Source organism: Coccinella septempunctata, chromosome 2, assembly GCF_907165205.1.
Source record: "Coccinella septempunctata chromosome 2, icCocSept1.1, whole genome shotgun sequence".
Lineage (NCBI taxonomy): Eukaryota > Metazoa > Arthropoda > Insecta > Coleoptera > Coccinellidae > Coccinella > Coccinella septempunctata.
This window is the reverse complement of record NC_058190.1, coordinates 42,904,907-42,929,293: the sequence shown is the minus strand read 5'-3', so window position 1 is coordinate 42,929,293 and position 24,387 is coordinate 42,904,907. Positions and strand designations below refer to the sequence as shown.

At 32.4% G+C, this 24,387-nt stretch overlaps 7 protein-coding genes across 9 annotated transcripts; 5 read left to right on the top strand and 2 right to left on the bottom strand.

Annotated features, from left to right (window-relative positions):
* Positions 1-169: 169 nt before the first annotated feature.
* On the bottom strand, positions 170-5,207 carry LOC123306589 (endoplasmic reticulum junction formation protein lunapark). 3 transcript variants are annotated; one of them, XM_044888650.1, is made up of 6 exons: positions 5,054-5,207; positions 4,766-4,958; positions 4,483-4,712; positions 4,131-4,387; positions 3,165-3,491; positions 170-3,068 (listed from the first exon to the last, which is right to left on the bottom strand). In XM_044888650.1, the coding sequence occupies exons 2-6, from the start codon at positions 4,790-4,792 to the stop codon at positions 2,737-2,739; spliced, it is 1,173 nt and encodes a 390-aa protein (XP_044744585.1). In that variant the 5' UTR covers positions 4,793-4,958; positions 5,054-5,207; the 3' UTR covers positions 170-2,736. The 3 variants fall into 3 exon arrangements, with proteins under 3 accessions (XP_044744585.1, XP_044744587.1, XP_044744586.1); XM_044888652.1 differs by having other exon boundaries at positions 4,766-4,972; positions 5,054-5,200; XM_044888651.1 differs by lacking the exon at positions 5,054-5,207 and having other exon boundaries at positions 4,766-5,013.
* Positions 5,208-5,362: 155 nt separating this feature from the next.
* On the top strand, positions 5,363-7,245 carry LOC123306588 (trafficking protein particle complex subunit 13). Its single transcript, XM_044888649.1, has 7 exons — positions 5,363-5,549; positions 5,611-5,864; positions 5,916-6,040; positions 6,118-6,332; positions 6,390-6,604; positions 6,747-6,847; positions 6,897-7,245. Exons 1-7 carry the CDS (start codon positions 5,516-5,518, stop codon positions 7,153-7,155), a joined length of 1,203 nt encoding a protein of 400 aa, XP_044744584.1. The 5' UTR covers positions 5,363-5,515; the 3' UTR covers positions 7,156-7,245.
* A 280-nt stretch (positions 7,246-7,525) lies between these two features.
* LOC123307986 (tubulin--tyrosine ligase-like protein 12) lies at positions 7,526-9,517 on the bottom strand. Its single transcript, XM_044890502.1, has one exon. It carries the CDS (start codon positions 9,349-9,351, stop codon positions 7,528-7,530), a length of 1,824 nt encoding a protein of 607 aa, XP_044746437.1. The 5' UTR covers positions 9,352-9,517; the 3' UTR covers positions 7,526-7,527.
* Positions 9,518-9,711: 194 nt separating this feature from the next.
* Positions 9,712-10,337, top strand: LOC123306742. The gene is made up of 2 exons (XM_044888863.1): positions 9,712-10,055; positions 10,173-10,337. The coding sequence occupies exons 1-2, from the start codon at positions 9,833-9,835 to the stop codon at positions 10,277-10,279; spliced, it is 330 nt and encodes a 109-aa protein (XP_044744798.1). The 5' UTR covers positions 9,712-9,832; the 3' UTR covers positions 10,280-10,337.
* Positions 10,338-10,886: 549 nt separating this feature from the next.
* On the top strand, positions 10,887-12,430 carry LOC123306741 (N-alpha-acetyltransferase 40). Its single transcript, XM_044888862.1, has 5 exons — positions 10,887-11,102; positions 11,159-11,406; positions 11,588-11,749; positions 11,839-11,994; positions 12,195-12,430. The coding sequence occupies exons 1-5, from the start codon at positions 11,097-11,099 to the stop codon at positions 12,361-12,363; spliced, it is 741 nt and encodes a 246-aa protein (XP_044744797.1). The 5' UTR covers positions 10,887-11,096; the 3' UTR covers positions 12,364-12,430.
* A 411-nt stretch (positions 12,431-12,841) lies between these two features.
* Positions 12,842-22,942, top strand: LOC123306739 (adenylosuccinate synthetase). The gene is made up of 7 exons (XM_044888860.1): positions 12,842-13,111; positions 17,309-17,411; positions 20,371-20,656; positions 21,387-21,592; positions 21,755-22,161; positions 22,257-22,377; positions 22,439-22,942. The coding sequence occupies exons 1-7, from the start codon at positions 12,932-12,934 to the stop codon at positions 22,498-22,500; spliced, it is 1,365 nt and encodes a 454-aa protein (XP_044744795.1). The 5' UTR covers positions 12,842-12,931; the 3' UTR covers positions 22,501-22,942.
* Positions 14,856-16,170, top strand: LOC123306740. Its single transcript, XM_044888861.1, has 2 exons — positions 14,856-15,916; positions 16,094-16,170. Exon 1 carries the CDS (start codon positions 14,919-14,921, stop codon positions 15,735-15,737), a length of 819 nt encoding a protein of 272 aa, XP_044744796.1. The 5' UTR covers positions 14,856-14,918; the 3' UTR covers positions 15,738-15,916; positions 16,094-16,170.
* Positions 22,943-24,387: the final 1,445 nt, after the last annotated feature.

Here is a 24,387-nt window from a genome sequence, read left to right as displayed (position 1 = left end):
CAATTATATTCAAGTTTGTGTCCTTAAACCTACATATCGTCTGTTACACTTAGAAGGGAGATCTACATTTAATCTTGTTTCATAAAGTATGGCAGAACTAAATGCTACCAGATGAAAGCTTCGAATATTAGGAAAATTAGATAGGAAGAAAATTTCACAAACACTGAAGACAAATATAATATCTTTATTCCAATTATTAGGTATAAAATTTCGAAAGGCACAAAGCAATCAGTTACTAACAGTCCACAGTATCAAGAACACCCAATTGTAAAATGAAATAAGCTTCCTCTCTTCATAGCAAAGAATTGGGAAGTATTTCATAAATATTCAAGAGAAAATTCAACAAAGCAATTGAATGTATGAATACTGAACATTACTTACATTAGTGATCAGATATTTATAATGGATTTTTATGATTCAACGTTTTGAGCATCAGGATTTTCATTTTAACATTCCCGTCTACATATTTTATAAACTGTTGTTTAAATTACCTAGATGACTAATAAAAACAGAATAGCAAAAGAAATTATAGATGATGGAATACTAAAGGAAACTTTAAGATCTATTATTGCTGGAAATTTCAATAACGCTATCTTGTACAAAAAATCTAATTCAAAGCAAGGCTATTGAGAAAATTTTCCTAATTTCATTTTTAAAATATCTATTTCTATTTAATATGTTTTGTCGAAAGAAAATTATTTTTTAATTCTGGTCCAAAACTACTCTAATGATTCTCGATACTAATGACTAGAAAATATCAAAGATTCCAACTTTAATCCTTTGTTTCCAAAGAAAAAGCAGAGTGTTTCGATGATGCAATAAATAAATTATCAGCTCATGATCAACTCTTTTAAAAGAGATTTCAAGAACATATCGAGCTTTCCTGTAACTTAATATTTACAAAAAAGTTATTTATCGTTAGCAAGTCCATTAAGCTTCTCTCCCCATCAGGTTATTTTGTTACATGAATTCGATTTGGGTTAAAAACCATGTAAAACTTATTTGAAATCGGATGAGAAGTCAGATGAGATTTTCCACAGATAAGGTAAGCCGATTTTCTCAAGTATGGTTTCAAAGGTAAGGTTTTTTTTTCAGACATAATGACACAATTTGTATTTTTTTTTCACTACAAAGAAGTATCTAGAGAACTGAATGGAATTGTTTTTTTGTAAATTGTAGTGCAAAAGTTGAGCCAAATTTTGTTATTTCGAATGGGACAAATCTTCATGTCAGATTTGAGACAAATTACTTTATATCTACAGAACCTTGAAATTTGGAAATGAAAAAGATTAAATGAACTGAATTTTGTGGAGAATCTGAAAATGTGATGAAATATGTGATGTCCCATTTGAAAAAACAAAATTCGGCTCATTTTCTGGTATAACCGGAATCACTGAGATAATAATATTTTAGTTAAATCGATCCCGGACATTCTTTATGATCTAAAACTTTTCAGAAAAAAAATTCATTCGGTTTTTTAGATACATCTGTGGAAACTTTGAGTGTCCTTCTACGTTTGGCATCAACAGATCTAAAAATCATTACTTTATCTGAAGACTGTGCTGAAACTTTTATGAGGCAATGTTTATGTTACAAGCATCAAACATATCCCTTGAATACATTGCTTCGTACAGTCAGAATAGAGCAGGAACAAAAATATAAAGTAGAAGGCCCACATCATGAATTGCTCATTATGACCGAATATAATATGCTTGTCTATGTTTGTTTCTATGTCCTGAAAACGCTATTTTTATGTTAGCTTATTAAAAATATCAATCCTCATTTAATTTTGATATTCGTTGTGAATTGTATGTTTGTGCATGGAGGTTTGTAGCCCCTTCAGTGTATTTCTCTTTTGAATGTAAGGTTCTTGAAGATTTTGAAAATTTCCTGACTATTACAAAACTTAACCCTTCCTTATTAAAGAACAATTCAATCAAGAGCTCTTAAATCGAAAATTAAAAATTTAAAGAAAATTATATTTTGAAGTCCAAAATAACGCTCATTTTCCAATTTCAATGGAAACAAAAATAGATATCGAACAATGAACGTTCGTCAGTCTTGGAGTTAAAAACAATCAATAAAAGAAAACAAGGTAAATTTTACACATTAATTTCAAATAAAACGTTAAAAGATGAGCTGTTCTTCATTCTAGTCATCAGGAATAAAGCAAAACCAGCTAAGAGATAAAAAATTTAAAAATTATAACCCCTTGTTGTGGATCCAGTCAATATCTGGCAAAGTGTCTTGAGGTGAATTCCCAAGATTTTAATCTGAGTCAATATGGAAAATTGTCAATATATTGATACTATGGAACATAATTTTAAGCAACAATCATTAAAATTAAAGTTGAGGAAGTAAACTGGAATATGAATAGATACATAACCTAATGGAAGCCAAGTTTGTCATATGAACATTTCTGAATCCTCTCCAAGGACATTAATGTGACTCGAACTTTGGAATTTCAATGTTTAATTCACTTTAGAGAAGTAACCCAATAAATTTGAGCAAAATCAGACTGTTTAATAATCAATCCTAAGGATAAATTAAAAAAATAAAATATAAAATAATTGATAATTATTGTTCTCATACAAAGAAAACTCTGTATCAATTTGTAACTTTAAACAGCTCTTTCCCTTCCCATTTTCAGTCAGACAATAGGACTGCAAAATGTAAAAAAATATTCAACATTTTCATGAAAAGAATTTACGATATTTTCATAATTGATTTACTTAGCTATGAACTTTCAGGAATTTCTGATACATCCATTTCTTCAATTGTTGAAGAAATTGTTTCGTTCACATGATCTGGAACATCGGCATCAATATCTGAAGATGGAGATGCTTTTGGTTGGTCTTCTTCATTCTTTTGCAGAGTTTGCAAATCAGAATCTGAACCAGATGAATTTTTCTCAGAATCCGAAGTATCTGCTTCCTTCAAAGTCCTCATTGGACTGTTTCTAATACCTAGTTTTGGAGCTGGGGGCTTTTGTTTTCTAGCATGATTAAAGTGGTGACAATAACAACAATTGAAACTCAGATATTCAAATTCTTCTCTCAAGGCCATACCTAGAAAATTAAATTAAAAAAAGTGACTAATTTGCTTGAAAAAAAGTTTAATCCCAAATTTACAGAATCATCTGATAAATTGTGAAGTCTACTTACCATTGTGACTGAAACATTTTTGACATATCAGTGCGTATCTATTGGAAGGTCCATCTCCAACTAAGAAGTCTACTAACTTATCAAAAGCTGATCTTTCACGTGGAAGCAAAGATCTAACCATGGGTAGTTTAGGAGTTGAAGACAAGAGATTTGTACTAAAATTCAGATTGTCACTTTGTAGTGTTCTGTTATTCATTGACTTTGGGACTGCAGATTTCAATACCATAGGATTCTCAGAAAACTTTGTTTTATCAGATATCGCTGACTTGCCTACAGACATATTTGTAGCCCTCTCAGCATTCTGCATCAGAGCTCTCTGGCGTAAACCTGTGAAAAGATTAATGAGATAATGATACTTATTATACAGGGCTTTTCACGAAAAGTGTCCAATTGAAGCATCTACAGAACCAAATGAGATATTTTCAGAAAATTTGTGGAACATATTGAATGGCCAGGATCTATTCAACTAAAATATTTTCTTCTCTGTGGTACAGGTTATACTAGAAGTTAAGCCTAACTTTGTTAATTTAAATGGGACACCCTATATTTTATAACAAAATTTTAACTGGTTTATTTGAACTACCAAATTTTCGTTTCTTGACGAATATAATTTAAATATTCCATCAGTTGTTTTCAACTAACTCCATAATAGTGAAGGTTTTCTCTAAAAAATTTATATAAAACTTTTGAAGAGGAAAGTCTGAGTTATTGCTCTTGGTTAATAGAATTCATAAGATAAATTTATAATTCAATAAATGCTCAGCTTTCACTAGAAACTTAGAAACTCATTCCCTAACTAGGTGAACTGTAAACATTATTATCAATCAAAACTTACTGAATTGGCAACTAAATAACAAGGTCAAACACCTTTCTATATAGAATAGAATGGAAAATAAAATTTAGGTTGAAGTTATAATTAGAACAAGTTTATTTGAGAATATAATGAAAAAAAGTTTGGCAACTCACCAACTGGATATGGCTTTGAGAGAATAAAGGAACTATCCCTTTTCGGTGTTTCGAAGTTTCCATTAAGGGATTTCCTGCTTATAACTTCATCTGGAGCAAATGTCTCTAGTATTTGTTTTGCTACTTTATAAGTCTCCTTTTCCATAACATTATCTAATATTTCCTTCTTTTTCTTTCGGAGCAATGACAATTTTTCTTGATTCTTTTTTAATTTTCGGTTGTACCACCAAGTTAATACTCTTTTTATGAAAATGATTCTGTAACAAATTAATTCAATTGAATTTACGTGAAAATGTGTCATAAAAAGTTCATTTTGAGATCAAACTAATTCATAAATTAAAGAGATACTCACATTAAAGGGGATGCAATCAAGGGAACAATATAAAGTATCCTTTGATAAATATCCTCTGGGAATAGATAGAAATAAAATATCAAAGCTGTCACCAAATACAGAAATACCGACACGAGCATAAAACGACCAGCTACTTTTCGTTGTTTGAGTTCTGTTGTTACCCCATATTCTTCTATTGCCTTTATCTGGGAATCTAATTTTTCCAACTGTTCGTATGTTGTAGCTTTTTTCTGAAAATGTCAGATTAAAATTACAAAATAATCACAATCCAATCAGTACTTACTCTGAATTTTCCCCATAGATTTCCCATTATTGATATTTATTAACTTAGGACTTCTAATGAAAATCTTCACAAACTTTTAGCTTTTCAAACTATAAACAATCAATCAAAATCTTCTCCAAACAGAAAATTCCACCATTCAAGTCTGGCAAAACAAATTTCTGCATCTCATTCCATTATTATAATTTTTCGATAACTGAAATTGAAAACCTTTTTAAACTACAACACCTGTCAGAAATCTGGTGCATAGTGGCCAGGAAAATCGAAAAAAAGTGGAAATACCGAAGTTACCTTAAACTTTCAGGAAGTTCGTGATAGGTAATAGAATTCTGGGTCCATTTTGTATCTAAAAAAGTTTTTCAATATTCGCGGGATAAAGCTACCGAAATCAAATTATTATTAAAGTAACACGGAGAAAATTCAAAAATGGAAAGCGCATGAACATGAACTATCAAACTGGTAGAATATTTGCTGGTAGTTCAAAAGGATAAAGGATTGTTACTTCAAATTTGAAATTTCAAATGTCAGTGTGGCAAAACAAGTCACTTTTGTAAATAAAGGCAACTCTTTCTATCAGAGTTGTCTCTGCTTTCAATCAAAGATTAATCTTTGCTTTATTGCTTTCAATGATAAAAGTAATGACTGTTGTGGATACGAATATTATATGAGAATGATGATCCATTCAGATAAAAACATTTTCATTTGATATGCTTGAAGGTTTTTATATCTGAGGTTTTTCGTGTACCTATAATTATGGAGATGGAAGAGCATTCATTAGCACTGAAAGGTGGATGAAAAACTGTAAAGCTGTTAATTTTGTCGACAGTTAATTAATTCATTATTTTCAGTAATGCGACTGACTAGACCCACTCTGACAAGTCCCTTGCCCATAACTTGTGAAAGCAAAGATTTACCTGGAAATTTATTCAACAATGCCCTTCAGCAAGATCCAACCTCAGTTGAGGGAGTTGAAACATTATGCTGTGGACAATTCTTACTACTCCCACAGAGTCCTGTGAATATTTATTTGGGAGAGACTTTTTCTAGTTACATTTGTGTTTTCAGCGAAACTCAACAAGTTGTTAAAAATATTCAAGTCAAGGTACAACCCAAGTTAATATTGTGAAAATTTTATCCTCTTGTTTTTTCTTAGGTTGATCTTCAAACAAGTGCCCAAAAATTATCATTATCTTCAAATCCACCAATTCCAGAATTGGTCCCTGACGACACAATTAATATCATTATCCATCATGAAGTGAAGGAAATTGGAATGCATATGTAGGTGGTAAATATTTTAATTCGATTCTCAAATTTTGATCCTTCAAGATTAATAAATAAAAATGAAATTTTTTCAGTTTGGTTTGTGAAGTATCTTATAACAATGTGATGGGATTGAGTGCAACCTTCAGGAAATTTTTTAAGATTCAAGTATTGAAGCCTTTGGAGGTGAAAACAAAATTTTATAATGCTGAAAATGATGATGTATATTTAGAAGCTCAGGTTGAAAATATTACAATGGGTCCCATATACTTGGAAAAAGTTGATTTAGATGCTTCTCAAAGCTATAATGGTGAAATACTTCATTTTTTTCTTCAATGTATTATTATTATTTCTGTTTTATTTTCAGTTACATCATTGAACTATACTACTGATGGTGAGAACATTTTTGGACCTTCAATGTTAGTAAATCCACAGTCTATCTGTCAATTTTTATATTGCCTGACTCCAAATGAAGATGTTAAAACTCTGCGTGAATCTCCAAATATTGGGAAGTTGGATATTGTATGGAGATCTAACTTAGGTGAAAAAGGGAGATTACAAACCAGTCAGCTTTCAAGAATGGTAAAAACTTGATATGGGTATAATTTCTAATAATAATCTGTCAGTGCAGTTGAATTTATTTATGTTTCATGTTATATATAGTTATGTAATATGGGATTTTATGGGAATGCTCAATTTTGTCTCAATTCATAATTTATTCTAGGGTCCTGAATGTGGGGACATTCGTTTGTTACTTAAAGAATTACCAAACTTTGTGGTGTTAGAAGAACCTTTTGTGATGAAATGTGAATTGATAAATAATTGGTAAGAAAGTTAATTCATAAGTTATCAAAACTGATTTACCAAGTTTCAGCGAAAGAGCTGTGGAATTAATGCTCTATTTTGAAAATGTGAAAGGAATTGCATGGTGTGGGATATCTGGGAAGAAATTAGAACCTCTAGCTCCAAAATCCAAGAAAATCTTAGAGTTTAAGGCTGTTCCTTTAATTCCTGGTTTGACCACTATATCTGGCATTACATTAACAGATACCTTTTTGAAAAAATCATATTCTTGTGATCCACTAGGCCAAGTGTTTGCAGTTATTGATGATCATAAATTATGTAAGAGTTGAATAATTTTCCATAGAATATGATCCACCATTGAAATTTTTTTATTTATTGATTTGTTAAGTCAAGAAATTATATGGAGTTACTGACTGTTATTTCTATCCACTTCTTCAAAACATCAGATTGTTCCTTATTTATGCATTGAGAGGAATTGGCTGGGAACTTAGAGATAAATATATGAACCTTTTTCAGAAAATTATGTGCATATTTGAATGTAAAAGCCTCAAGAATTTTGCTTCTCATTACTTTACTGGGAGTATTAAGTGATGTACATAATATCAAAAATACTAGTGAAGGATATTCGCATGCTTTTTTACACTTTTCTGAATTTTTTATTTCTTATTCGGAATTGAAGGGGAGAATGATGAATAAATATATCATATTTCTTTTATATTTGGACTTTCCCTATCTAAAAACAATAATTGAAATATATCATTGAAGAAATCTGGGTAATATTCACAAGCTCGTTTACAATCAGGTGTCCAATTGATTTCAAGAATTTTCGGCTGCATCTTGAAATTCTTATCCCATTCAAGGATTATGTCAGCAGCATACAAGGCTCTAGATTGGGGGCTCTCGGCAATACCACAGGGTGGTTCACATGAAGTTGCTTTCTCTAAGATTTGCTTCAACATCGATGTTATCTTATTTTCTATTTCATCCCAACTATGCTGACTATATTGCTCAGACCATTCTGATAAAAATTCTTCACACAACATATGCTTCAAGTTACTGTTTTGATTATAGTTCATGACTGTGAAATGTTTTTCATAAACATCAAAATCATTTAATTCAAAAGGTATGTTGGAAAACCTTAGGAAAAATTTCTTATATATGAAGGCTTTCAGAGGCTTCACACTCTTCAGTAGTAAAACATAACGTATGTCAAATTTTACGTAACCATTGCAGTCAGGTCTGTGGAATAGAACTGGATTAGAGATATATTTTTGCACAATTTTTGGAGTAGTAGTGGAAAGCCTTATGATGCAATTCAAATTGTTTGTTATATGAGTATCCATTCCTCTTGCTAAATTAAATGGTTTTATTATCCAGGTGTTATCCAAAGATTCTAATTCACGTTTACGATAGTATGAAACAAAATTGCCCAATTCTGTTTTCAGGTTGTAAGTTATGGGCATCCAAGGTGGCCAAAAGTTTTCAATGCTTTCTTCACCATCTTTTCTGCATGTTATGCTGAGTAGATCTTTAATTGTTATTACATATTCGAAAGGAAACTGATTAACAAATTTTTCTGGGTTATCACTGAATTCCTCAAAATTTTTGAAATGTTCAGTTAACCACGAAATGTCGGCTGCATCTTTATCCTCAACCAGTTCAAAGAGATCATGAGACAAGTAGTCCCTTACTAAGGAATATTGAGCGAATACCTTCAACTTTTTATTATGGTGATATTGAGTTTTATTGAAGTTTTGCAAATATTCCAAGTTAGGAAGAGATTCCCTTATATGTCCTTCAAGAAAATATTCTACTGTAGGTTTTCTCGGAATCAAGCTGTAATGAATGTCACTTCTCCTCCAAGGTAGCAATAACACATTTTTATCTTGTTCATTCTGAACACCCTCGGCAAAATCTCTATAAAGAAATTCATCTTCATCTATATCTTCCAAGGGAAATAATATAGAATAAGTTATTTGCTCATTACTGAAGTAAAATGGAACAATACGACAGTTAGGCTCATTATTATGAATTAATGCTGACCCTATTTCATCCATTATATACCATACAGGTAAACGATCTTCTGATTCTGATGCATTCGATATTGTATAACTAAAACATAAAGGCCACATATTGTCATATATTCTCTCGCAAAGTTCTTTGACAGGTAGAGAACAGTCCAAATTTAATAGTGATGCCATTCTTTTTCTCAATTTCTCATTTTCTACAAGTTGATTTTTAGAATTCTCCAACCGGAAAGTCCATGCATGATCAATAAGGAATACATTTTTTGAGTCAGATTTATTGATTGCAGACGTGCACTGCAAACCCCAGATTGGGTGATCCTGTAGGGGTGAATTTTCTTCTTTCTCAAATTGCAACAACTGTACTACGTTACCTATATCAAAAGTTTGAGTAAGAAGTTTCTCATAAATTGTTCGCCAAAATATCTGAGGAACTCCAGATGAAACCAACTGCTCTTTATGTATGTTGATGAAGAAGTCCCAATCACATGCATGGCCCATTTCGAAGATTGTTTACCAGTTTAGTGTTAACTGTTAACGCAATTTTTTGATAATTTTTACCAGTCTCTACTTTTTACTTATCTTCAGGTTTCAGGAGTTTTATCAAACATTGGTTATTCTTTATTCCTCCTTGTTAACAGAGAGGAACCTCTTTGTTGTTAATATTCAACCAAAGATAAAGATTAATCCTCTTTGATTCAACTATAGATTTTTTATCAAACCATAGACTAACTTATTTTTAATAAATTATTCTTCTTTGATTTGGTTTGGTTCTGTGTTGTAGTTGTATGTAACCGCAGATACTGCTAATAGATCTACGGCATAGACATTTCTCTATGACATTATTGACATTTCTCTATGATCTACGGTATAAACATTATTAACCTCTATTGCATAATATAATTTTTTCTCTTAGATTCTTCAACAGAAAATTGCGTTCGATCTCAACAAGATTACTGTTGAAAGACGGTAATGAACAATAATGACTTTATTCAAATTTCCATTCATTCGCAGAATTATCAGACGACATACAAAACCAATTGAGGAAGATACGGCTGCTCTTTGGAAGAAAAGACTAGCTGTAGGATACATGCTATTAGCATGGAATGCTTTTGGATTCGTATGTTATCAAATGTATCAAGGAAAGTTAGACTGGGCGGCATATCATGGATTAAAATCGGAAGAAGAGTTACGAATGACGCCAGGTAAATTTGCGGTTCACTCCAATAAATGTGATATTTTTCCATTATTTGATGGAGTAGGTCATAATTAATGAAAATTCCTATTGATGTTTGATAACAGACAACTGAAATATTTTCCAGCTCAGAGTTGGTCAAGAGCTGCTGGTATAAAAAAAGCAGAAGTTTATAAGGTCCGAGGTTTCAACGTAAGCAAATATGAAATAAATGAGGAAGAAAACGAGAAATAAAATGTGTAAACTTTGAATTGAGAAGTGTAATATAGATTAAATAGTATAGCTGAAATAACCCTTTTTATAATGTACAAGACCCAGTACAATATTTTTTGTTTCAATAATTCAATGTTCTTTTTCATGATTGTGGGGAGAATGAGGGGAACAAATAAAACTTAAGCATCTCAATTTCTATGATAAAATATAATGATATGAAGAAATCAGTCTCGACTAACAATAATTTGAAGGTGTAATTTTCAGGGAAGAGGAAAATTCGAATTCATTATAGCTGTAATATTTGTAGTTGCATATATAGACATATTATACACATTATCTTTTAAATTAATTAACATTTTAAGATACTACTTTGATGAAGTAGTGGGATTTCAATTTGAACAGAGAAAGACTTAAATTTTACGCCGAATTTTTAGAACGTTTAATTCGCGTACTCTGATTTTTTTCATCATTAGAAGATTTTGTATAAATTATTAATTATTCTGTATAAATTGTTGGCAAAGACGAACCAGAGACCGACGACAAGTATTAAAGTTCTGTTCTGTGGTTTAAAGTAAAAGAAAAGAGTTGTTGCAATTTATTAGTGTTCTGTGCTCTTTCCTCACTTCTTTATTCTATGCTCAGTAGAATTGCCGCTTGTTGGTTGTGGTTATGCTATGTTTTTAAAAATAATCAACGTTTTTTATAGCTTCTCGGTTATTTCAGAATTTTAATTGAACATGTTTGTATGAATGTGAAATTGTCCCTAGTAATATTTCATAAAATTTGTGTTGGACGTAGATAATTATTTCTGAGCGTTTTCATTAATTGATAATCCAAAATGGGGGTAATAACCTTAATCATGAAGAATTTAGTTCTGTATTGCAAGTTTCCGTGTTTCAGAGAAAATCTAATCCTAAAAGCAAAGAAAAAAGATTACAGAGGAAGGAGGAACAGATAAGAATAAGCCAAGCTATGCAAGCTGTTGCTGTGGCTAACAAATTGGAGGATCCAATGGAGCCTTTTCCTGTTTTCAGAAAATTCAACAAAAATGGAATAAATGCCGAATTATATGTTAAAAAAGGCAGCTATCTAGAAGAAGGGCTCAAACAATGGGCTTTCAATTTAACGAAGAAAAATATGCAACAAAAGTATGTTCACAAACATCATTATAATTTTTATGATGTAAAGCTGGAATGAAGAATAATCTGGGAAAGTTTAAAAGGAGATATCATTATATTGTCTCACCTTGAATCATAAAATTTCCTATGTCAAAATTCAAATAAACTTATTTTCATTTCTTGTGACCAATAATGTATAACATTTCTTTAGATATGAATCTTGCTCTTGGGGATGGTCAGATGCAAAAAAATTAGAAGAATTGAATGATGAATCAGCCTGGTATCTTGTTGCGAAATCAATTGATAATGGTACTTTGTTAGGCTTTTCCCATTTTAGGTTTGATATGGATGAAGGTATCGAAGTATTATACTGGTAAGATTCATTCTAATTTTTTAGAAAATCTATTTTGATTATCAGCCATTTCAACTTTTATAGTTTTTTAATGTTTTTATGATTTCTAGTTATGAATTGCAGTTAGAAACGAGTGTTCAACGTAAATCACTGGGAAAATTTATGATGCAGATTTTAGAACTAATTGCATTCAAAAATAATATGAGAAAAGTTGTTTTGACAGTATTGAAGAACAATCCTCATTCAAAATTCTTCAAAGCTATCAAGTAAGTGCAATAGTAATCATTTTCCATCAATGTAAACATATAGGTTCGCATTTTATAGTATTAGTAAGAATGAATTATGAGTAAAATAATAAATTCAATTTTATCATGCAATATTTGGTAGATATAATAATTTATTTTCCTTATGTGATCACAATCAGAAGAATGCTTTCAAGTATTTCATAGTAATTCTTCATTTTCAGCTATGAAGTAGACGAATCCTCTCCAATGGATGATGAAGATGATTATTCTTATGAAATATTGAGCAAAATAAATAAAAAGCTTTTACCTGCCAAAACATCTAATTCTACTAGTTTAAGTAAAACTCCACATGTACATTCACATTGCTGTTCAGGTCATCATCATCATTAATTAATTTATAAGACAACTTCCATGATGTAAAGATTATAAGACCAAGAATAAAATCTTAATGAATCTCTTTGGGTTGTTTTTTATTCAGATTTGACGATAATTGATAACAACAATAGGATGTCCAACTTATGTGTATAATTATAAAAAGTATCTTCGTTCCATTTCTAAAGCGTATTCAACTTCAAGATTGAATTGGTTTGAATGTCCTGGAATAAGAAGTGATCAAGAATCACTCCTTCCTTTAATATCAAAGATTGCTATTTTTCCATAAAAACTAACAGGAGTATTTTAGTTTTTTTCCAAGAAATTTAACTAGACCATCTGAAATAAAAATTTCCTGCTAACATTTTATATTAATTTCCATTTGTTTTTACTTCTGTTAAGTACGCCAATGGGGAGTTTGTCAACATGCGCAACAAATCAAAGTTTGCATGGTTTTCATTTTGCGCATATATATATATTCGTGTTCTGTGATCGCACTTTTTAGTCGATCTGTGCTACGGAATGGTCGTTGCCGTTCTAACTTGACTCACTTTTCCGTCTTTTTCCGCCAAATCCCCTGTCTGAAATGGCAAATGCTACCGAAATGAATGGGTGCTTAAAAAACACGTCGCCCAGGAAAAAATCTAGAACCGACGAATTTGCTTCTAAGGTGACAGTCATTCTGGGGGCTCAATGGGGCGATGAAGGTAAAGGGAAGGTGGTGGACATGCTGGCCACTTCAATGGATATTGTGTGTCGTTGCCAGGTGAGATTTCCCCTTTTTATTAATATCAAATAATGATGATGATATGAATCGGGTAGATCAACTGTAGATTCTGCTTCACACGAATTTCCGTAAGTTGTAGATCATGATTTAGGTTAGTATGATTTTTAACCTGAAATTGAATTTTCAACATTGTTTTCCAGCACGTTCTATGAATTTTTGAAATTATGTTTTCATAATTCCAAATTTATTTATATTGTCATGTGATTCTATTACCCCATTACCTATGTGACATAATTTCATAGGTGCTACGTTTCTGATATAATATATAATATAATATTCACATAGACCTAATATAAAATAATAATAAGTGTATGAATATTCCTTATATCAGCACTATTTTGAGTAATGCTTACTATTGAGGTTTCATCGAATTTAAATATAGTTAGTAGGGAATTATATGCGACTCACATTTTGGTGCTGAAGTTTCACCAGTGGCGTATCTGTTAATACGCTATTGCGTTTTTTTTTTAGTAACTATCATGTTATAACTATCATTCCATTAATCTCTCAAATGAAATCGGAATATTTTTCTGTTTCATCTTGTATCATGATGATAAGAAAACACGATAAAAATATGCTTAAAACCTACGTTTATTCAGTTCTCACAAAAGAAAATTCACTATCATAATATATGATATTCAATTTTTTAAACTATGACAATATTGTCATGGTTTAGAAAATGCGTAAACGGAGAATTATCTCCAAATAAATATTCGTCCTGCTGATAAGATATCCTAAGAACCGTGTTCGAATTGAAACGCTAACTGAAAATTGAACATTTTCTCAAATTTTTATTAGTTTATGATAGGCCCCAACAGAGCTATGCTGTTTTTATTAATATATGTTTTGACATATTTCTAAGTAATACTTCACATGTTTTGATTGCAGTTAAGTGCTTGAGGGCAATACATTTTGAAGGGCTTTCCGTACTTCAATACTAGGGCATGTTTTTACATAAATTATTGAGTGTAAAACTCGAAAATCGATGTAGTAGCAAAGTAAGAAAAAATTTTACTGCCACCGCAAAGCATTATGGAACACGGTTTAAGCCCTTTTTAGTAAGGAGCAGAACAGAATAATTCAAAGCCGACGAGAGTACGATGTTACAATAATAATTTATAAAGACCCTGAGAAATATTTGATTTCATAAAATAAAGGAAATAGCCAAAAAATATTTTATCCAATGCGTCTAGATTTATCGAATCGTCATTGACATAAAAATAATTCAATGAGGTTTATCATTTCAGAAAGATATTTGAGTTAAAAACCCCTTTGACTGGTCACATTTTATAGGTGGAAATATTTTGCCTGGACTTGAGTTTCTGTCATGGAAGTGGTGAACCTATTCGAATAATTCTCATCCCTATTGAACGGGGAAACATCTATGTGTTGTACATACTATGTTTTCCCAATTTTGTTTTCCTCTTTCAATCGGTTTTCGAACGGGCAATGAACTAAAATCGTTTGAAGAACACAATTTTCAGTCTTAGGAACACTTTATTTACAATTTATTCACGCAGCAACGTTTCGAGAAAAATTCTTCTCTTCTTCAGGCTGAAATTACAAGAATGGTATGAACAAAATAGATCTAAATACCAGGACAATCCAGAAACTAAATTCAAGAACAGAGCAACAAAACAATGCAACTACAGTTTACGAACAACAATAGTGGAACAACAAAGACTAAGAACAATGACAAAAAACTATCAGAGGAAAAATGAGTAGATTAGAAGAGGTATTGAGGATTTTCAACAGCTTCCATGAGAATCTCCAGTTCACACATGAGATGGAAATAGATGGTAAAATTCCATTCTTGGACCTATTGTTGATAAGGGATAGTGGTGGTATAAAAACTGACCTATATTCTAAACCCATGGCATCCCACCGTACATTGCATTTCAATTCTCTGCATTCAACATCGCAAAAAATTGCTGTCGTCAGGGGTATCAAACAGAGGATTCTTAGTTTGTCTGATACATCATTTCATCCGAAGAATTTTAAACAGCAAGCGACCATTTTATGTCAAAATGGTTATCCTAAAACTTTAGTTAATAAAATTTTTTATGGTTCGAAATACTCAACTAGTATACCTTCGACTGATAATAGTTCCGATAAAGAGATTTTCAGATATTACAAATTAGTCTACATTCCCAAATTGAGTCAGATGTTGATTAGATTGATGAAGGGAACATCTACTATTGTGGTATCATATTATAATAAAACTGTTAAGAGCCTATTTTCCCGTTTGAAAGATATTGATCCCCCAATGAGACAATCCGGTTTGGTGTATGGGGTTGGTTGTTCGAATTGTGATGCTATTTATGTTGGACAAACGTGTCAATATTTCGGATCCAGATTGAGGCAACATCAGTTAGATTGTAAAAGACAATCTGAGGCAACCGCACTTTCCCAACATGCTAAGAATGAGGGACATCTTTTTGATTTTGAAAATGCGAAGATTCTAACCAAGGAGACCAATTGGTTCAAGCGTAGTTTCAAAGAGATGTTGCTTATAAGAAAACACCCCAATTCTGTGAACTCGAGATCTGATATTGGTTCACTCAGTATTGCGTATTCGAATTTGATAAAGGAAATAAATAAATAGTTTTTCTCGAGTGCACGCATTCCGACCGCGTATGTGCGATGTTCTTGTTTCATTCATATCAATGCGTCCATACCTACCTGTACGTCACGTTAATTTGAGACCCCGAGATGAACCTGCTTTTTTCGAATGATTTTACGAGTTTGAATTTTTCAGACGATTTTTAATTCATTATTCATAAGGTGAGTTGGTGGATTTTTCCTCTGATAGTTTTTTGTCATTGTTCTTAGTCTTTGTTGTTCCACTATTGTTGTTCGTAAACTGTAGTTGCATTGTTTTGTTGCTCTGTTCTTGAATTTAGTTTCTGGATTGTCCTGGTATTTAGATCTATTTTGTTCATACCATTCTTGTAATTTCAGCCTGAAGAAGAGAAGAATTTTTCTCGAAACGTTGCTGCGTGAATAAATTGTAAATAAAGTGTTCCTAAGACTGAAAATTGTGTTCTTCAATTATTTTGGAACGATACACCTTACATATATAAAATCGTTTGCTTTGTGCATTCATTTAGCTTCAATACATCATGCTGACATCGATAAGGAAGACCTTTTTTTTTTTGATAAGATTAATAGAAATCGTAATTTACTTCAGTTAAGTAATGAGGAAGTGATAATATAGCACAGCACGGTGGTTTTGATATATGTACATATATTGTATATTTTGAAAAATTTTCAATTCATATTCAGTTCGTCATTTTTTCATTTGACTAGTCTGAGAATAATTTTTGGTATTTTATACCATTGAATGGCAAAAAAGATGTAGTAGACATTGGAAATTTAAAAAGTTCTCATCATCATCAATATCCTATAGGCCAGACGAATACAAAAATTCGCCCATTCACCTACTAGGGAGTCTTATTGTAAATTACAGAGGACAGGAGGTGGAAAATAATTCACTACAAAAAAAGCGTGCTCCCTATAATTTTAAGGGTTAGAAAAAGCGATCCCTTGAATTCGTTTTGCAAGAAACTCTTATTTATTCATATAATACTATTGAAAAACTAATTTTCGATAGCTTGATTCATGCATTCTTGAACAAATGAGATTTCCTGTAATTTCTTCCTCAAAATGACGATAATTGAGAAAAAAAATATTATCCATGGGTATATACGTAGCGTCAATCGTATAGACTGGAATTATCTTCGAACTTGAATTTAAATTTACCTAGTAGGCGGATATCATATGCGGATATAATTTCTGTCAGTTTTCCCATTTCTAAGAAAAAATATTAAAAATTGATACCCTATTCTAATTTTTGCTAAAATTTGTCGCAGGTATTCATTTATTCACCCTGTATAAATTTGATATGCAATTTAATCAATATTTCCTTAGACGCTTGAGACATTTCAATAAAACAAAAGATTGGATAGTTAGAAACGGAGTGTGTTGAACTCTGAGAACTGTGACTTGGGTTTAATCAATGGTAAAATAACAATCACTGCACACTTTGAGAGAAAAATTTGGTACGACATCGTGTACCTTCTTATTTTTTCAATTGAAGAAAATCTTTCCTTATAATCTTGTTTCATTTTTTCTCTAGTTTCTTATGAAATCCTGGATATATGTCTCTTTTTTCAGGGTGGTAACAATGCAGGACACACCGTTGTAGCCGATGGAGTTGAATACGATTTTCACCTTCTTCCTAGCGGCATTATTAACCCAAAATGCACATCGATAATTGGTGAGTTATTTCAATAATTGATCTCATACTCACCGATGAAATTGTAAATGCTACTGCCACAGCCATAATTTCAATTCCAATTCTAGCAGATGCTGCGATTGACGCATGTTGTAGTTATTGAATCTGGAAATATCCAAATCTACTAAAAGGAAATTTATGGGAAATAGCACCGAGAAAGAATCATTCGAATGTTTAATTATTTCTCGTTACGCAATAAAATAATGATTTATCCAGTCGGTTATGTATACATATGTTTCTTACTGAGTGAACAATCAAAAAGCTGTCAAAATCCAAAATTAATCAGGAAGTTTTTTTTTTGCATCCTGTATATATCCCTCCGGTACCATGCACACATTTCTGTACTCAGAGTTCTGTTTGGCCTAGACGCATTTCTTCTGATAGATAAATCGACTTCTATCGAACAAAAAAAAAGTCTGCCGCTATAGGTCTAAAAAACAGCTCAAACGGATTTTCCAACATCGCACTTTGTAACAATCTCTCGCTTTTCACAGACAAAACAATCTGGCACAAAAACTGATCATTTATTTATATTACTATATACTATATGATATATGTACAATGGCTGACAGTATTCCAATTGGCTGCCACCCACTACATTTTCTGCCTGAATTCTGCATCAATGAGTCCAACCATTTTCGGCTCAAAACTTTTTTCTCGTGCTATACAGGTTGACTAAAGATTCGGTAAATTGTGGGTGGTTACTCCTTGACCGAAAAAATTAATTATTTCTTGCAGAGACATATAGGGACGAATATACCCCTCTTCTCCAAAATGTGGAGTTTTCTCTCGTTTTCCGTTGAAATTTTCTTCTTTAGAAAACTCCTGAATTTGCGTTGGAAATATTGAAAAGCTACCCGAAACTCCTAGATAACTACAAGGGACAACGCTGAAATTACTGTGTTACTAAAACTTACCTAATTAAATATTGGAGGATAAAACCGGTGGGAATTTTTTAGTCCTAATTCAAATAGCGATTTCAGCCGGTAATAAATCTATATAGCGATTCGTCATTTCGTGTCTGATTGTGATAAGCTTCCGAAAACTGGGTAATAACTTTTTCGTTGCAAATTTCATTCATTACCCGTAGATTGTTGATGTTCGTGAGTCGTTTCAATTTATTACGACCTGGTACAAAATGACATCGTTAGTAATGCTTCAAATTATACTCTAGATGCAGGAATATCTATAATCTATACGTCTAATAGATGCCACGAGATAATAGATATTCAGACCCTATACTAGGCAATAAACATGATATAACTAATGCTATGAAAAATTTTCGCGACATTTATGGTAGATCGAAATTCAGACCTTTGATTCAAGAATAATACGGGATGTGGATTGTCTTTTCTGATATTCAGCTTTTATGTTATTTCCATTTCCATTATACTACCTATACTTAGAAAGGAACTGCTCACAATAAATTAGAAAAACTTACATGCAAACTAAAGGAAAAAATTGTAATCATAATTAGAAAAAATATATTTCAATATCGGTATACATATACGTAAGTATGTATGTATATAATAAGTATCCTTACTCCTTCTCAATATTTAGAAATAGAGTTAATTGCTTGTTTATTATATATCGGTACCAAATAATTCAGTTTACCTTCAACCACCTGAAGATGCTACAGAGATAGCAAAACACGTGTTGTGGTTAAATAACCCATGTTAGTAAAAATTATGTAATTCAGTTATTATAGTAAATGTGGAAGCTGAACGAATTTTGAAGGTGTATTATATCATTAATATATTATCTTCGAATTTCGATAAAAACAGAATTTTATCATTAATTATCGGGCGCAACGTTGTTTGTATACAGATCGTCGCGAACCTCGTGCAAAATTGGCTGTTACGCGTGAATACATGACCGATCTAATTTCGGATACAATTTATGTGTGTCAGTGTCACGAGTTCCACAATACGTTTCATTTCTAAAGGTCCATTCGAAAACAGTCCAATTGCCAGGAAGACGTAATCCCAATAATTCTCCGGATTTTTTCGGAGCTATCCTGTTACGAAAAAAAATTAGTATCCAGGATGAACTCGTTAAGGTTATTCGAAATTCGATATACATGCAATTATATAGGTTAGGGCCGTTGCTTAAAATTTGAAATACAAATTTACTCTCACATCATAACGGAGACAATTATATGTGTATGTAGGATATAGTCATAGTGGATACAAGGTTTATCAGTACTTTCTTATAGGTCATCTTGAGATGATTTTTCTGCTGCTAGCCCACTTATTTCCTTTTGACAATATAAGGTTGTAAATGAATAGTTGCAAAAATTTTTAAGGAGTCATCCCTTGTCAAAAAATAGTGTGTGTTTTACATATGATTTTGTGCGTGCAGCCCCTGCTTAGACGCAGATCTCTAATCATCTTGAAAAGCAATTTCAAATTCAGAAAATTTACTGAAATGAGGCAGACATTCTGTGGAACTTAAAAGGCAATAAAAAAAAATTGGTAGTGTTCCCCTATAATTGCAATAGGTTTAAAAGCCACCCCTAAAATTTTTTCCTTATTCATATTGCACCATCAAACATTAAATTTTTATAGCCTCATTCAATTTGAGCAAATGAGGTCTTGTAATTTCATGCTAAAAGTGACGTAGCGTGAGTCGTATAAGTTTAATTTAAATTTACCTAGTAGGGGCGGATATCATGTTGACATTATAGGGAAACAACACAAATTTTTTTTATAACCTTCTTGCCCTCATAGCAGCTCTGCCCAGTTTCACTTCGCACAGTTTTCTGGTTTCCAAGAAAAAAATAAAAATTGCTTTTCAGATTATGCCATCTTATGGGGCTGTGTTCAGATATAATAATATTTCTGCAGTATGGCACGTTATACCTACTATCTTTGCGAACTTTTCTGTAATTTGGAGCAGAATTGAACTAGATTTACGTCCGTATAAAAGTAGCCTTTTCCAGGTAACGGTGTGGTAATACATCTGCCGGGTTTATTCGAAGAACTGGATAAGAACATCGCCAAAGGATTGAAGGACTGGGAAAGCAGATTGATCATCTCCGATAGGGCACATCTTGTTTTCGATTTCCATCAGCAAGTCGACGGTCTGATGGAACAAGAGAACACAAAAACGGGACAAGGACTTGGTACGACCAAGAAAGGAATTGGTCCTACTTATTCTTCAAAGGCCACAAGGAACGGTATCAGAATTGGAGATTTACTGGGTAATTTCGAAGATTTCAGTAAAAAGTGAGTGGTCATCGGTTGCTATTCGAAATTTAATGGCGAGTGGTCAACAATCGGAATACTGCTTTTTATTTTATAGTTCCCAAGGTTTTTTATTTGGAACCTTGTCAACCTTGTAATTTTTTAATTTCAATATTATCCTTCACACAAACACAAGTTAGAAATATGAATTGAATCATTGTCATAAAAGCTAGATCCATGTTGAATTCAATGCAAATGAAAAGTAATTTCCATTTGATGGTCCTTTACAGAATAAGGAAAAATACGTATCTTTGATATTTACTATTTTGTAGTAGAAAATGCTTTTTATTTCAAATTACGCAACTTTTCATGTATAACTGAGAAGGGTAATTGAGTTTCCTCAAATGGCAATCCTAACTTTTTGCGGCAAAAGAGGATAGACCTTTTGTTGCTTGGAATAATTTGGTCATTGATAAGGTTTATATCAACCTTATCAACTTATTAATTTTTACTGTTTTTTGTATGTATGCATTTTGAGGTCAATGACGTACAAAAAAATCATCCCTGGGAATATGAGGTCTATCCATTTTGGTACAAAATTACACAAAAAATATTGCGTAATTTGAAATAGAAATTGTCCTGTTCAATCATTTTCATACTATAGTAAATATTGCAGGTATGAATTTTTTGCTTTAGGTACATTGTAGTCACTCTATAGTATTTCATTATGAGGCGTATATGCATAAAATATCTTGATATCATTTTCTTCCAGATTCCAAACACTCGTGAAAGTTTACCAAAGAATGTTCCCAAGTTTGAATGTGAATGTCGAAGAAGAGTTGGAAAGGTACAAGATTTTAGCAGAAAAAGTCAGACCTTTTGTAGCGGACACTGTGTCATACCTCTATAAAGCTGTGAAAGCAAACAAAAAAGTTTTGGTGGAAGGAGCTAATGCTGCCATGCTTGACATAGATTTTGGTAAGTAATTTAGGACGATTTTTAGATTATTGCGAACTGAAGCATGCCCACAACAAGTTCTCGGAAATTTTAGCTCGATAGCTTCAAACAGCGACTTGTAGCTCAAATAGGTTATACACACAGACAGAATTTTAAATTTTTATTATTCTTTTATTTTTTTAGGTACCTATCCGTATGTTACCTCCTCAAACTGCAGTGTTGGTGGTGTCTGCACTGGATTGGGTATTCCCCCATGTAGAGTGGGTGATGTTATCGGTATTGTCAAGGCATACACTACCAGAGTCGGTGACGGTCCTTTCCCAACGGAAATGAAGGATGAAATAGGCGAACTATTACAAACACGAGGAGCTGAAATCGGTGTAACGACTCAGAGAAAGAGAAGATGTGGATGGCTGGATTTGGCCTTATTGAAGTACACCAACATGATAAATGGTTACACCTGCATCTGTGTGACGAAACTTGACATTCTGGACCAGTTTCCAGAAGTCAAATTGGCGGTGGGATACACTCTCAATGGAAAGTCAATTGATTACTTCCCTTCAAATGCGTCGGATTTGGAGAAAGTGCAAGTGAGTGTCAGGAAATATACAATTAAATGATTTGATGCACATCAAAACATTAAATATAGCAGTGAGCCTTATATCATGGAAATTATTGTTTTTAGGTTGAATATCTGAAGATGCCGGGATGGCAGCAATGCACTGAAAATATAAGAAATTTCAAAGATCTTCCTCAGAATGCTAAAAATTACATAATAAAAATCGAGGAAATTTTGGATGTTCCCGGTAAGCTGAAAAGAAATAAAAATAAAAGCTGCAGCTTATTGATTAATACCTTCTTTTTCAGTGAGATGGATTGGAGTAGGCAAAGGAAGAGAGTCCATCATCATCAAAGAATTAAAACTTTGAGTCATGCCTACAAATTGAAATTCCGAATTGCGTTTTTTATTCCAAGCCAAGATATAATACTTTGTGCAATATGAATTCAGGCCTGTGTAGTAAAGAGACAAAATTAACTTTCAAACAATCTTGTGATGTCTTAATCAATTTCCAGCACAAATACAAAGCGTTAGAAACTGATGTTATTTGAAGATACCAAATTCAAAACGATAATTCTGAAATGTATATCATCCAGTGAAAATAAATAGTATTTTGAAGTCTAGTTGAATATATTTTGTTGATAGGACTTGCTCAGTTGAGCTATTTTCATGGTCCATCACTTTATTTTATCTGTAAAAAGTATATAGTGCCTAAAATATATGCACAAAATGGATTGCTTTTTGTACTTAAACTCGATGTATTCTGTTATCACTTTTGACTTTCAAAATATATTTCAACTTATATTTATTAATAAGTGTCTTATTGTGTATTTATTTCCCCAACCAAAATGCCTCATTAATCAGTAGTGATTTATGAATGTCATAAGGATAAAAAATGGATAAATTATGATCATTTATGCATCGATCGCGTATAATAAAAAATTTAAGAAGATCAATTGTTGTTTTTCGTAGTGCCGCGTCCAGACCAAAGCTCAAACTCAAATAATTCGAATGCCCCAATAGGCTTTAAGATTCAAAAATATTTGAAGCGATCCGAAATTGTCTATCGGTTTCGATTTTGAGTTCGAAACTATTGGTTTGACTGAAAACATTCTTATCAAAGATTATAGAGTCTATAATCTTTGATTTTTATGTCGACCAGATCCAGACAAACATCCCTTTGATGTCGCCATCGAACCGTTGGAAAGCGTTTCGGATGGATTTGGTAGTGCGTCCTCTCCGAATCCTACGCATCGAATCTCTTTTCATCCTGTAGAGTGGTCAGTAATGTCGAATAGTAATCTCCGGTTATTGTTCTACCCTTATCCAAAAAATCAATCATGATTACTCCATGGCAATCCCAAAAACCGAAGCAAGAACTTTTCCAGCAGATTTTTGGACACGAAACTTCTTAGATCTTGAAGAACCAGAGTTTCGCCATTTCATCGATTGTTGCTTTGTTTGTGGATCGTAGAAATGTACCCAAGTCTCATCCATACTAACAATTCGGTTTATGAAGTCTACATCGTTTTCAAATCGAGCACAGATCGAACGCGATGCTTCTACCCTTGCACGCTTTTGGTCAACATTCAAAGATTTGGGGATCCATTTTGCAGCAATTTTTCTCATGTCCATTAATTGACGTGAAATTTAAGATAAAAGCGTTCGTATGAAATATTCAGTGCTTCAGATAACCGTTTTAGCCCAATTCGACGGGGTCTGATGTCTGATAAAATCATGTTATGAACTGCATCGATATTTTCGGGGACTGACACAGAAACTGGCCTTCTTGATCGGTCATCATCTTCAATGGAAAATTTACCTCTTTTGAAGCTTGCAGTCCAATTTTTCACGGTCGCATACGAAGGACATTGATCACCAAGGATATTAAGCATATCTTCGTAAATCTACTTACCTCTTAACCCTTTTAAATACAGCTACTTGATTATGGCTCCATACTCCAATTTTTCGATTTTCACAATTTCAGTGGACATCTTCTTTCTTTTAATTTATTGCGTAACTCTGGTTTACTTTTTTGACCTCAAACTTCACACTGACACTTCTAATGAGTTATTGTTCGTTGCTATGGTAACGGAATATTTTTTTCATGCTTGGAATTGGTCTAGGCTAACTAGATATCAATACATCCTCGTATCACTACAAAACTAAAAAAAATCTCATGCAATCTTTGCTTATTCAGAAAGTATTCGCCGGATGACAAATTGGCCTTCAAAACGTTATATTAAACCAAAGTTAG

Coding starts and splice junctions, on each gene's coding strand:
- LOC123306589 (XM_044888650.1), bottom strand. CDS start 4,792: ATGGGAAATCTATGGGGAAAATTCAGA. Junction 4,713..4,765: donor ATCTATGGGGAAAATTCAGA/GTAAGTACTGAT, acceptor TGACATTTTCAG/AAAAAAGCTACAACATACGA. Junction 3,069..3,164: donor AAAATGTTTCAGTCACAATG/GTAAGTAGACTT, acceptor TTAATTTTCTAG/GTATGGCCTTGAGAGAAGAA.
- LOC123306588 (XM_044888649.1), top strand. CDS start 5,516: ATGGAGATGGAAGAGCATTCATTAGCACTGAAAG. Junction 5,865..5,915: donor TTAAAAATATTCAAGTCAAG/GTACAACCCAAG, acceptor GTTTTTTCTTAG/GTTGATCTTCAAACAAGTGC. Junction 6,041..6,117: donor AAGGAAATTGGAATGCATAT/GTAGGTGGTAAA, acceptor AAATTTTTTCAG/TTTGGTTTGTGAAGTATCTT.
- LOC123307986 (XM_044890502.1), bottom strand. CDS start 9,351: ATGGGCCATGCATGTGATTGGGACTTCTTCATCAACATACATAAAGAG.
- LOC123306742 (XM_044888863.1), top strand. CDS start 9,833: ATGACTTTATTCAAATTTCCATTCATTCGCAGAATTATCAGACGACAT. Junction 10,056..10,172: donor AGAGTTACGAATGACGCCAG/GTAAATTTGCGG, acceptor AATATTTTCCAG/CTCAGAGTTGGTCAAGAGCT.
- LOC123306741 (XM_044888862.1), top strand. Junction 11,750..11,838: donor GGTATCGAAGTATTATACTG/GTAAGATTCATT, acceptor TATGATTTCTAG/TTATGAATTGCAGTTAGAAA. Junction 11,995..12,194: donor AAATTCTTCAAAGCTATCAA/GTAAGTGCAATA, acceptor CTTCATTTTCAG/CTATGAAGTAGACGAATCCT.
- LOC123306739 (XM_044888860.1), top strand. CDS start 12,932: ATGGCAAATGCTACCGAAATGAATGGGTGCTTAAAAAACACGTCGCCC. Junction 13,112..17,308: donor ATATTGTGTGTCGTTGCCAG/GTGAGATTTCCC, acceptor CTCTTTTTTCAG/GGTGGTAACAATGCAGGACA. Junction 22,162..22,256: donor CGGATTTGGAGAAAGTGCAA/GTGAGTGTCAGG, acceptor TATTGTTTTTAG/GTTGAATATCTGAAGATGCC.
- LOC123306740 (XM_044888861.1), top strand. CDS start 14,919: ATGGAAATAGATGGTAAAATTCCATTCTTGGACCTATTGTTGATAAGG.